This window comes from Chiroxiphia lanceolata, chromosome 1, assembly GCF_009829145.1.
Source record: "Chiroxiphia lanceolata isolate bChiLan1 chromosome 1, bChiLan1.pri, whole genome shotgun sequence".
Classification (NCBI taxonomy): domain Eukaryota; kingdom Metazoa; phylum Chordata; class Aves; order Passeriformes; family Pipridae; genus Chiroxiphia; species Chiroxiphia lanceolata.
Window position 1 is genome coordinate 138,368,777 of NC_045637.1, and position 13,833 is coordinate 138,382,609.

A 13,833-nucleotide genomic window follows, 5' to 3' on the forward strand; every position below is an offset into this window, starting at 1 on the left:
ATACTTACTTTATAAAATACAGTAATTAAGAGAATTCAATAGACATCTATGGATAACAATATGGGAATACTAAACATTTCACAAGAACAGGGAGCAACGCATGGTCTGCCTGTTTGTCCTCTCTTCCTCCAGTCCCCACCACCAGTTTCAACAACTCTTACCATGATTCTTTCAATTTTTCACTTCCATCATCTGTCCACTAAAGAAGTTTTAATTCACATGCAGTTACTTTCTCTTCTATTGAGAGGTTGCTGAGAACTTCTCAAAAAGTCTACAGACTCTGCATACTTCCTCTACTCCTTCACCTGATTTTTTCAGTTCCATCTCAAAATTGAGGTTTGACTTAAAGATCACATTTGGCATAGCCAAGGAACAGGATTAGGTGATATTGTTGCATCTCTTAGTAGGGGATTAGACTTGATAAGACAGAATATCGTCCTCTGTCTCAAGCTATAATTCAACCTTTAGCTTTATCAACCTGTCCTAAATTGTCTCTTCCACACTGAGCGAACAGAAGCTCTCATTGTTTATGAACAGGCTACTCTTCTGCTACAGTTCTCATAGTATCACAAATGTATTACAGAATTTCTGGATCCGTGTTTCTTACCTCTCCTGCCGGTGTCATATTCTCCTTAGATGACATTCCCAAACTCAGCTTCTTCCTCTACTACTTTTCATCCTTAACTTCAACATACCATGCTTCTGAAAATAATTTTTACTTCTTCTACCAATCTGAAACCCTCACTCCTTTTTAACTTCAGAACTCTGATTCCCCATGGAGGAACAATCACTCAGAAAAAAATTCATTATGGTGAAAATTGAATATAGTAAATTTTATTTTTTATCCAGTTTTAAACTCAAAAATCTCTACAGTCAATCCCACTGCTCTTTAATATCTAAAAAGCTGCCAAATTCTATCAGTTCTTATGTCAGTGTTTCCGGAACACAACAGTTTCCCCTAAAACTTGGCATGCATCTTTCCGTACATTCACCATATTTCACATGAGGACTATTCTAGTGCTTTTTTGTCTACCCACTATACTTCCCTCACTACTCTTGAGTTCATTCAAAACATGGTATGTTTTCTCTTCTCTGCCTCTTAAAACTCAGAACTGCTGCTCCTCATTCCATTTCCCATCACTGGATTTTATTTTCCTCTATATCTACTTCATGAATCTTATCCTTAAGTATACGTGATGCTTCCTATCTGTTTACTTCTGAAGCCATATTTTCCAACTCCCACTTTGGTGCTTTCTTCTAATCAGCCCCTTGCAAAATACAGGAAAGTTTCTCACAAAAACGTTCAGACACATATGACGATACTTTGCAAACCAGATAAGACCATCCTGGTCATGGAAGTACAACAAGTCACTCATTAATATCCAGAGAATCTAAAGGTACTTTGCTTTCTTTTTTTTTTTTTTTTTAATCAATTCATTTGCATGAAGAAGTCTAACAAAGAAGATACATGCCCAGGTTTCAGCTGCTTAATAAGAAAGCAGATCCTAACATACTAATTAAGTATAAATACTAAAGTCTAAATTCTGGAATATTTTGACAAGTTTGAAAAAGAGCCATATAAAGCTGGTCATATTTACAATCTCCTTTTCCTGTAATCATGTCTGTATGCAAAACATCAAAGTACAATATTTTTCACTGACACTTTGTAATTAAGATGTACTTTCACTGATGCCAAGATCTGACTTTGGGTCACAATTACAGCCCATTTTTGCTGTATGATTAAACCAAGAAATCCCACTTTAAATTACAACCCCTAAAAATCAACTAACCTTTCAGTATTGAAGTTGGAATGAGACAATTTAAAAATCCCATGAGTTTGAGCTGAAATTAGTTGTTGGATTTAAACAGCTGGAGGGGGGAAGGAAGACATATCTGAAGGAAGTATATTGAGAGTAGCAGGACTCCCTTTAGGAAAGAAACAGAGAACAGTTAGTAAAAGGAAGCAGGATAAATAATGTGAGAAGAACAGTGTCTATAAAATGAAAAAGGGATAAAAAGAGAGAGCAGTAATAAGTCTTACTAGAAAGTGGAACAGAAAAGGCAAAAGGAAGAAAAGGAGTGGAACTGGTGATGCTCCAAGTCTTCAAGCAGAGTCTTACCTCCAAAATTGTAATTATTGCCTCTGATTAAAGTGTAAAACACTGTGAGAGATATGTTATTACAGAACAAACTAACATAGGAGATTTGGGAGTTTCATATAAGGCTGGGATAAAGAGTCACTCAGACTAGTTACAGGGAGTTCCTCAAGTGTTCTGACCCCAGCTACGTTGACAAGGGAACATTCTCTAAAATCTGCAATTGCACAGGACACAACAATAACTCAAGATGCAAAGGATGGCAGGTAGTGGTACCAGTACTTTATTCAGCATTACATTTCAGCATATCTCATGGAACGAATCTACCAATCCTATTGCCATTTCAGACTTATACTGCAGTATCATTCAGCTTCTCAAGATCAGACACACATCAAGCACTGTTCCAAGCACTAAATTAGGGACACTTCAGACTCTAAATACATGACACCTGCTTGGAAGCATGTATAAGAAAAAAGGGTTTATTTTCTAAACACTAGATGCAATCAATATTTCTGGGGAAGGCGCTACCTTTCTGATAAAGCATGAGACTAAGATCTGAAACATGCACAGCCACTAAGTGCTAGGATCATCTAGGACTCAATATTGATAATATCATCCTTGCATAACAAAATTTGTATGCAGTTTAACCTTGATATAACATACTTTTATTTCCTAAGCTAAAGATGTGAAGATTTCCACACTTCTGCAGTATACATCTCGTGCCACTCATTGGTTATGAGTTAGTATGGCTAATAAGATTTGATTTGTCACCAAGGAAAGAAATTATAAAACCTGGGTATCTTCATACTGCATAAGAGATAACCCTATAGGAAAAGCACGTGCATTATCTATATGCCAGATGCAAAATAAAACCCCATTTAAGTACTTCCACATATTTGACAAGGAGTATTCCTGAAGTGCTATCATAATTACCAAAAAAAAATTGATTATAATTTCCGTGTCCCATTATGTGAGACAAACATTATAATTTACTTTATTAATTAGTTCTGTAATATTGCTGAATACCTAGAAAATATATAATATTAGTATTGCACATGCCCTCAATAGACCTAACTAATTCTTGAAAGAGGAGTGCTGGGACCAAAGCCTAACCAAATGGCTAGAAAAGGCTCTCATTCACTTTTCTTCCGTAAGGGAAAAAATTCAGACTGGATATGTGAAAGTTAGGAAAAGTTTATGGTCACCAGTGTCAGAGCAAAATGCCAACCAACGAACCTCTGCCTGTGGAAAGGATGTAGAGTTATTGTGGGAACTGCTGGACTCAGCAACTTGGATTTCTGCAAGACACTGTATTATCACTCCACTTATTTAGTGTACTTCCTCAGACATTTCTAGGACAACTTGCTTCTAGAAATGCTCCCTCTCTATGGAATGTGCACTACAAGGTAGAATATAAATTTATAGCTTATAACAATAAGAAATGTGTAATTACAGGTTCTAAAAAAAAGGCTGGTCATCTCACTATCATATCCTCACTGACACAAATGAATTATTGCATAATTTCCTGTGAAGATAACAGGAGGTCTTGATGCTTACTTCAACACTGGATTTGATTCAATGGCTTGTTTCATCTTCTTACAGAACACTATCATCATCTGGTGGTATATTTTGCTACTATGTAAACTGCATGTTATGAAGATGAAAGCATTTCATTCACTTAGCATTAAACATTTAGAAGAAGACATAGATTTATCATCTTGCAGTTATGCCAAACTATGTGGGGGTGGAAAATGAAGTAACATGAAATTAACTTGACAGAACAGCTGAGGATTTTGAGAACAAACAACATGCTGACATTTAACATGAAGGAAATTTGAATAATTTTCTGTCCAGAAGTAAAGACAGACTAAACAAAACAATCCAGCCCAAAGATGTTCATATCCTCATTCATACTATCCATAAAGCATAAGGGATATGAACAAATATTTTTAAAGAAAACCTCACAAGTTTTTCAAACAAAAACATTTTTCACATCGTTTTTCTTATAACTGAAAGGGGGGAATCTCAGATACAAAAGTCCACTATTTATTATGACCTTCTACCATAATCTACATAAAAAAGGTGTTGACTTACGTGGTAACTTTTCAGGCGAACAAAATCGACTTTCATGGAGATGAACCTTTCTGAATTTCTGCTAAGATTTTTAATGTGCTCCACAAGATCAGCACAGAACTTGTAGCCACCTTTGAGGACACAGAGAACCACAATATCATTGTCTCCAATGTCTTGCACAATATCTTTGGCCAGTCGTTCTGTCCTGGGCCAAAAAAAAATTACGGATAAAATAACATCAGATGCAGATGCTCTAAGTTCATGGTAGGCTTTCCATGTGTTTACAAACACTACAGTGAGTATAAAGCTTGACTGACACTCTGTTTAAGTGTCTTGACTTCACAGAATCATTTAGGTTGGAAAAGACTTCCAAAATTATCAAATTCAACCTTTGATCAGCACCTTGTCCACTAGACCACGGCACTAAGCGCCAGATCCAGTTGTTTTGTGAACACCTCTAGGGATGGTGACTCCACCATCTTCCCGGGCAGTCCATTCCAATGCTTGACTGGGTTTGGATTCAGCTCACAGAAGGCAGTTACACAGTGATGGATGCATGATGCAAAGCATGTGAATCAAACTGGTTAACCTTAAATGCACAAATTCCCCAGCTAAACAAAAGGGAGCAACCCATCTCAGCATATGTCAGACTCATAAGCATTTCAGAGACTTTGGAGAAAAGAATGTGAGTTAGCCTTCCATTTTACCTCACAGGAAACATCAGTACAAAATATTCCTGAACAATCCCCCCACTTGTTATGTTAGTTGCTGCACAAGAACAACAAATTAAGCGAAAGACAGGGAAGAAAATTATTGGAAATATTTCACACTGATTGGCTTTGGAAGATGCTGCCTCCACAATTTTAATAAATATATACACAAATACTAGAAAGCAATAGAGCATCAATCAAAAGCTTATGAAGAGTGTACATTATTTCACACAATCACTACTTCATCCAACAAAAATGAAGAGTGTAAAGAGCTTAAGCGACTTCTTCAAGGTCACACACGTGCAAATAATTGAGCTTATGCTCCAATGAACTTGGAACTGCAGGGTTCCCAAACCTGTCTTCTCTGACAATTCTGCATTGCAAACACAATTTGGCAAATGATTGGAACCAAAAGATGCTCCTTTCTGCCATAAAATGCTACATATATTTTCAAGATAAAAATAATAAATATGACTCTTACTAATAAGTATAAATAATAAATATTCACCCTAAGTAGCTCTGCTGTCTAAAGAACATCAAAGATGGCATTTCTAGACATAAAATAGAGTACCAGGTAATTTCTAGATGTAAAACAGGTATCAACAGAAAACTTAGTGTCATTTGAAGTTTTGAGGAAAAACAGCTTAATGCATTATATTCCATAAACACTTATGCTGGAAAATTCTTTGATAGCTCTCTAAATTAGATTAGCAGTCTGTGGACTTCTTGACAGGAAGAAATTTATTAAATAATCCTAAAATTTATCCCATGTCTTTCATTATTACATTTTTAAGGTTTTGTTGATTTTTTTCTTTCTCCACTGACTCTAATATGGAAATCAATTTGCCACTGCATAAATGCATTGATTGAACTTTAGTGAAATCTGTGCATGTACTGGAATAGAATAAGCTCTAAATTGAAGATAATAAACTAGTTACGAGCAAAGCTGTTACTTCATTTTCACATCTTCGTATTTGCAATGCTCTAGTAAATTCCATATAGCAGTAATTAGTAAGTTTTTGAGAAATAGAAGATATCATTACATCATCTTGTTTGATCTCAAATATATAATTACTTTTATTGTTGTAAGAATGAGAATTAGTAAAAAAGACTTTCACTTACTTTACTGAAGATTAATAGTCTTTTATCATCTTTTATCAAGTCTGAGAATCATGTGGAAAACCTCTCATTAAGAAGAAACATTTCTCTGATGATTTTCATTTTTTATATTGTTCCTCAGATTGTTTGAGGAGATGAAATTTCCAAGTATTCCAAAGTTCACTTTGTATTTTAAAAGTGTATGAGCTCCAGCACAGACAAAAATGTATTATTTTAAATTTCTAAATAAAAATATAAACGTTTTAAACTTATATTTATTTGCTACCAACTGACAAGAGAATTTTTTCAAGTGCTGAACCTTCTTCCTACATGAAAATCTTGCCTGATCACAGTATATTCAGTTCTGTGTCCTTTTCCATTAGAATAGAATCAGCCTTTTTTTGCTGGAGTAAGAAGTGGAGCTAATTCTCCTGGAGTACAAAAACAACACTGGAGTTCAATGCTTATTTCAAAGAAATTTACATTTTATTCTATGAGAGTTAAAGTTGCAACATATTTATTTTAAAAAAAAGAGGAATTAAAATTCAGTTGACTCGAACCAAAGAAGATCAGAAATTCAACACAATGGTAACTGAACAGGCAATTAAAGAAAGCTTGTGTTCAAAAACAAATACAGGAGTAATAGCCATCCCTTATGATGGATGTTTACAATCTTCTTTCAAGGAATTCCAACTCCTTGTATTTGCAACCAGCTGCTGAAATGTGGTAGGTAGAAAGCTGCAGACTGAAAATGTCCCATGAAATTCCATTCAGATATTCCCAATAAATACACTGCTGAAAATTACCATTTCCACTTTGTAACCTTTTGTAAAGTTTTTTAACAGCACACCAAAACAGTAACTGAGCATGAACACCGAACTGACCTACCACAAATATCAAAGCACATCAAAATGCCTACACTGAGTGTACATGGGAACTGCCACAAAGTAAGGAATGAGGGATGATCAAACTTTCCCACTGACACACTCCAAACTTGACATCTGGACCCAAACAGTCCACAACACTTTTTAGTTATGGAGAATGGCAGAAGTCAATGTGCAGTCAGGAACCATCAGGTTAATTTGCATTAGTGATTCGTGCCAGGGAGTTGCCAAAGTTGCACATAACGGGATGTAGTTTTTTCTCCTTTTTCTGTTTTTTAATTAAAAACACAGGATGGTTAGAGTGCAAGTGGGACATTCAGATATATATATATGTAAAGATTTTACTTGCCCTTTCACCTTCAGTTCAGCTGTCTTTTCACCTACATCCAAAGTCCATTTCTCTATATGATAAGACTCTCCGTCTCTGTGGGACCCCCTGTCTCGTTCAATGCCCAAATCAGAAGTTAGGTGAAAGAAATTAGACAGGGAATTGCAAAGGCAACTACAACCTTCAAACATTTTTTTACTTTCCAAATTAAATAGTTTTATAAATGCCAATATAGTATTTTAGGATAAATGTTACTCATGCACTGTCTGTGGATGACAGCCCTTATAAAAAAAAGAATAATACTACTGACCAAAGAATTTATCTAGTAACATTCAAACTACACATACCTGTCAACAATAATGCCATGAGGTATGAGCACATATTCCAGATCTCCATAGTAGTGCTGAGGATAAGTGAACAAATCCAGACTGTATCCGGGCCAATTGTCTGAAATCTGAATATCAAATAGTACTGTTAAGAACACTTCATGGTGTCTGACATTATGTAACTGTACACTCTATTGGCTGAATTAATCATATGCCATATTTTCTTCCAGTTATAATTTACTATTTTGTTTTTCCTATTAATTATTTTGTTTCTTGGTATATCTCAGAAATCAAATGCTACAGTTTTTTCCCCACAGAATGTGGAAAATTTCACCTGAAATTACAAACAACTAGATAGAAAAAGGAAACATTTGATACTAAATTAGTGGCAAGAATGACTTTCTTACTACTTCAAACTCAGAATGCAAATATAAGATTGACAGTAAGAAGGGATTCTCCAATGGAAGATTCAGATAGTGGGATCAAAAGTCATAAAATCCTACATTTTAATTGTACATTTCTAGTTTAGAGTTATTTAAAAGTCATACATGAATAAAGAAATAAGCACTATACAGATGAAACAACACATAGGGAGAATAAATTACATGGTTCGTGGATAATATCTGTACAAATCAGTGGAAGACTGTACTTCTTGCCATAGGTGAGGTCCTCAATTGATAAGTTATCAAAGATAAGTGATTACAAAATGTTTGCATCTCACCTCACAATCAGCTAGTCTTTAAATCCATACATTTACAGAAAAGAATATTTTACAGATTTAATATACGTTGGTTTCATTGGTATCAGAATACAACAATTAGGAGATCTCACAGCATACAAAGCCAGAAGAGATTAGGAAAGGCAAAACTCAGCCAACAGATGAAAGCTTCAGAAAGTGGTGAAAAAGCAAAGTCACCAGCACAAAAACTAAACAAACTCCAAACCAACCATTTTCCCAATTCCTTGTAAATGACAAGACCTGCTGGTTCACAAGATTATTACAAAAATCATTACAAAGCTTTGCTTCAATATGGTTCAGGATAAAAAGTGACATCTACTAGGTTTTCTTTACAATCATATTCCTTAAGTCACAGCTTGGCTGCATGAATCTTGAGTAAAAGGAAAAATGGTGACAAACTTGCCTTTTGCAAAGTGCATGTCTTAATGGTATTCTTGCTACATACAGCCTTTAAAGGACCATCACTGAAACTAACCTCTGCTTATAATTTTATATAGAAGAGCAATAAGCTGTTTCTCACAAATATTTGGCTCACACAGCATATTTGATGTTGAGCTATTCTTGGACTCAGACACAGCCCTGCCTTATGCTGTACGCAAAGTGTTCTGTCTCAGGGAGTTCGGTTTCCTTGGGGACTTTTTTTGCATATTCATTTACAGCTACAGACACCTCGACTGTCGTGTTTTCTTAACTCTACCCAACAATTTCTGTATCAAAAAAAGTTATTCATTGGCAGTTACTGCTGAACGCTTGCCCACAAAAGGGCATGACTGGGAGATCACTGGAATCAATGAAAGCTTTTCCCCTGACTTATACAAGCCTTGAAACTATACAAAAGAAAAAAAGTTACTTAGTTGTGTTCCCCATTTCCATAGAAACAGGAGATTATAAATATCCTCCTTAGCGAGGTTTTTAAATAGAGGCAAATCTTGCTCCAAAAACACTGCTGCAGAAATGCTGGGAAGCCCATTTTCCCATCTACTTTTTCAGTACATAGGGATGGCTGAAACCTTTTAAGCATTTTGTCGCCATGAAATGCCTGGAATTGTTTTGTTCATAAGCATTTTAATGTAAACTGAAACAATTTCAGATAACCTTAAATTGCCTAAGTATTATAAACATCCACTACAAAGCCCTGTCAGTGTTGCTTACTTCTGCATTCTCATCAAATTGCATGTTTTCAGTGTGATGCAGAACACCAAACTAAATGGATGGAAATTACTTCATAAGTCATACAAATCAATCGCTTTTACTTAGGTTAAAATAAATTCTTTAATAAACAGGATCAGGATGAAATTTTGATTCTCCCATTTATCCTACTGGTTCTCTTGCATAGAAAAAAATAAACTGCATCACTTTTCAATACTATAGTTCTCACTTACAAGTCCTTGCTGGTATTTGACAAATAAGATGAAATTCACATGTACTCGCAAATCAATTATTTTTGATATAATAAGCCTATCTCATATTCTTCTTTATTTTAAATGGGCATTTACCAACAGCAAGGCTTAGAAATTCTCATTTGCCCTAAAGCTATTCACTGTGCTATGCTACAGGACAAGTTTCAAGTAACTGTAAATTCTTATGACTATTCTGTCTGTGAATTAAAAAAAAAAAGGGAAATTTAATAGCTGAATTTAATAGCTAAACGTGAAAACATACTAAAAATATAGATTGAACTCAACCTCTATTTAGTTCTGGCTTTAGCCCTTGAAAATATGAAGGAAACAATTCTCATTGTTTCATAAAAAGACTATTCAACTGGATAAGTAAATATATATACTAAATATATTGGAGTACTTGCATGTAAAAAAAGTCATATAGTGAAAGAAAGACCAACTTGTAAAGTTCAGGCTTAGTATGTTCAAATAGCGTAGCAGATATTATTCAGTGGGTCTTTTTAAAGTGGATGTGAATGGATACAAGAAGGAATACAACTACGTGGCAATACCCAAAAGCGTTCCCTTGAGGTGTAAGAGATAAGCTGGAGATACTCAATTGCAACAGCTTTGGAAGAACACCACTAATTTGCTGTCTGGTAGAGTGAGTACAGGTGATGTTTGAGCACAGTCATCACTTCAAAGTGAGCATCAAGCAAAGTCCAGCTGTTGTAACTTAAATGGTACAGGACTGGCCTTACTGTTGATCGGGGGATTGAGCAGAAGAAATTAAATCAGTCCAGCAGAACATGGTTATGCACATCCATATCCTTCTTTGCAATATCCTCATGTTGCTTTGGTGATAAACACAATCATCTGCTTTAAGAATTTATTACAGGTGTCAGGAGAGGTGGTTGGTGTGTGGCAGTTTCAGACAGAGCTCAAACATGGAGAGGCAGGTCCTTAGGACTGTCTCTCAGGATGGACGGGACAGTGGCATGGACACAGTGTGACCACTGCCTACGTACAGGGCTCTGGACCATGATCTGGGCAGCTGTCCTATTAATTTCATGCTAAAATCCCAATGCCACAATAAAATAAGAACATATCTAAGGTGGTGGCAGTGATGGCATTCGCTTCACGGGAGAATCTGGTTTGTCCCTCAGAATAAGGGGCACATTCATTCATTTTTTGCATCACTGCTCCATCCCCACAGGCACTCCAAACACATTGCCAAAGTTGGGGCTATTTCCTATCCCAGCCTGCATTCAGGGAGCCCACAAATCCCCAGAGGCGCCTGAGCGTTCCGGTGGGAGCCAGGCACCTCGGGATCTGAGGATCCTCATCTCCATTACTCGAGGAACCCGGTGAAGCACAGCCACGGCCACAGGAGCCGCTCGCGGTGATCCAGGACCGCATTTCCACGGGGGAAGAAGCCACGAGCGCGGCGCAGCCCGGGCAGCCCAACACGGCCGTGCCCCTCCGGCAGCCGCAGCGGGGCCGGGGACGGCGGGAGAGGAGCTGGGTGAGGGGACGCGGCACAAGCAGGGGAAGGGAAGGGAAAGGAAGGGAAGCCCCGGGGGGACCGCGCAGGGCGGGGGCGAGGGCCGGGCCGGGCCCCGCTCCGCATTTACCACAACGCCGCGGCCTCCAGCGCCGCTCCCGCCCGGCCCCGCCATGTTCGTGCGCGCCGCCCGCCCGAGGGGCTGCGGGGCGGGGCCGCGGGAGCGCGGCTGGAGCGGGAGCGGGAGCGGGGTCAGGGACGGGAGCAGGTACAGGGGTAGGTGCGGGTTGTAAAGTGGAGCGGCTTGGGCAGGGCTGCATAAGAGGCCTGGGCTGGATAAGTGGGTGAGATTAAGCTGGTGTGGTTTAAACGGCCGTTTTAACAGGATTTCGATTATACTCTAGGGGAGGGAAAATGGGATGCCGGAAAGCAAATTTCCGGCGGTTCGATAATCATGCTTTCCATCCTCGCTGTGTTCTGAGATGCCGCTCCTTCCCCACCACTCTGTGCGTGCTGGAGCAGGCTGTGTCTTCCCAGTGCCTTCAGCCCACCCCCGCGGTGCCTGTGCTGTCTGTGGAGTAGGAGGAAAACACAGCAGGAACTAGGAACAACACAGCTTTCTGCCGCCCCCCTTCCAATGCTGCTACAGTTATTATTAATATTTTGCTTTCACAGCCTCACAGATGAGAAGGAGCTTGTCTCTTTCTTCTCGCTTCTTTCTTCTTCTTCTGTCAAATATACAGCGAGAATTCTGCCATTCCTATACTAGAAATTATTAAAGGAAGTAAAAGTTGCTTTTAGGGGAGACTTGGGCATAATTAAACATACCTAGGGGTACCTGAGGGACTCTTACCAACCAAGTAGGAAGACATTTCCATTTGGTACATTACTTTTCTGCAATGTGATCATTGACACTTGTAGGTCTTGGATGAATCCAGGGAACACTATGGGCGCATCTACCCTTGGAGTTTGGTGTCCGAGATGGACTGGTTTTAAAGTGAATCCTTTCAGTGCACTTGCATTAGAACTGATAGGGCAATTAATAACTTAGGAATCTGGTGTTAAGAAGTCTTCTTTAAATTAATCACTGATTAATATCTGGCTAAGTACTAAAGAAATTGAAGGTTATCTTGTGATCAGTCCTTTCTTATATGAAGCCAAGTCTGTTTGCTTTTTGATGGATTAAGGAACTATTCTTGGAAGAACTATTGCTACAGTAGACAACATGCCTGAAAGAACAGAAGACCAAGTTTTGCAAAGTGACAGGGACCCCCTCCAGAATACACCTGCCTCAGAAGTGGTGCCTGTGTATGAAGATTGAGGAGTGCTGGAAAAAAATAGTTCCTGTTCACAGTGCTTTAAAATAAACTTAATAAAAAGCAGTGAATTTGAACAGCATATATGGACTTGTATAAATTTACATAAAGTAAATAAAAATATTTTTGTAAAATACATAGGAAATTTTCATAATGGACAAAATCCCTAAATAGATTTGCTTTTCAGTTACACATCAACATTTCATACAATTATTGAGAAAGTTCAGTGTTCCATCTGAACTTTGGAATTAGATGCTCCTGATTTGTACCCAAAATCACTTTTCAAGATTTGAAGATTCTTCTTCCTTGGAGGTGGGCAAAAACCCCTCCTGAAGCCCACATTTGCCCAAAGGTAATGCAGTCTGATTCACTTACCACCATATTACTGAAAAAACTGTTGCATTAACAACACAGAGCTGGGCTTTGTAGATCTGAAGCTATTTGGATTGCAGCTAGAAGCATAGATCAATTCTGCCACCGCTGTTTGAGTACTGGTTTCTTCTACTTTTTGGACTATTTGGGTTACTATTACAGAGTTTTCTGTGTTTTTTAAATATTCTTTATCAGATCACTGCAATACAAGAGATTGTTCTAACTACACTACAGACAGAAGCTAAATGCTTTGAAAAACGTCAACATGAACAAGACAGTAAAAAAAAAAATATTCCTCTGGCATTGTGCTGAAAAACTTAAGCAGGAAATGTTTGTTCTTCCCATCAAGGTTGAATGACTGCAATTTGTTAAGGCTTCGTTTTTGTATTCTTCTCTTCCAGCAATTCTACAGGGCTTGCTTAAGAAGTGTAATGAAGTGTTGTAAATAATAGTAAGTAAATAGATAAATTTAGCTGGAGAACTGTCTGAAGGGTAGTGCTGCTATCAGCAGCCACCCGCCCAATCCACAAAGCTACTCTTCGCCATGTAAGATTTTTTCATTGGCATAAAATGTAATAATTTTTTAAATCTTTTCTGCAAATGAGACAAATTCATGGATCTGTGAACTCACAGAATTAATAGGAACTAGAATTAATGAGTTTCTTTGGCGTGACAGAAATGAAGCTGCTAAGGGTTTTGCTGTGGAGTTATGTGTACTTACTGAATGTTTACGTTGGGTTTTTTACAGTATGAACTGTTGTAGAATGAATGAATTTACAGTAAATTTTCAAAACTTTTTTTAATTATGGCCAAAATATGATTATTGAAAACATGTTATTAGGGCCTTAAGTGTGAAAAAGCCTGTAAACATTCTGAAGAATGCTCTTATCTTTGTTTAGCTGTTTGTTTATAAACTAAAAATAGGAGAAAAAGAATAAACATTTCTAGACATACAACCATGGGAAATGATCAAAGGCTAAAAGAACAAAGAAAATAAGGGTAGATAGT

General features: G+C 37.5%; 1 protein-coding gene across 4 annotated transcripts in view; it reads right to left on the reverse strand.

Moving 5' to 3' along the window:
* PRTFDC1 (phosphoribosyl transferase domain containing 1) overlaps positions 1 to 11,336 on the reverse strand; it is a 44,784-nt gene extending 33,448 nt beyond the window's left edge. For 3 of the 4 annotated variants that reach the window (XM_032700381.1, XM_032700375.1, XM_032700364.1), the window contains exons 1-3: positions 11,268 to 11,324; positions 7,537 to 7,643; positions 4,191 to 4,374 (exon numbers count right to left, since the gene is read on the reverse strand). In XM_032700381.1, the coding sequence (XP_032556272.1) occupies positions 4,191 to 4,374; positions 7,537 to 7,643; positions 11,268 to 11,312 (336 nt within the window). In that variant the 5' untranslated portion in view covers positions 11,313 to 11,324. Of the gene's footprint in view, positions 1 to 4,190; positions 4,375 to 7,536; positions 7,644 to 11,267 lie in introns of all 4 variants that reach the window. The other variant, XM_032700383.1, reaches the window with a different exon arrangement.
* Positions 11,337 to 13,833: the final 2,497 nt, after the last annotated feature.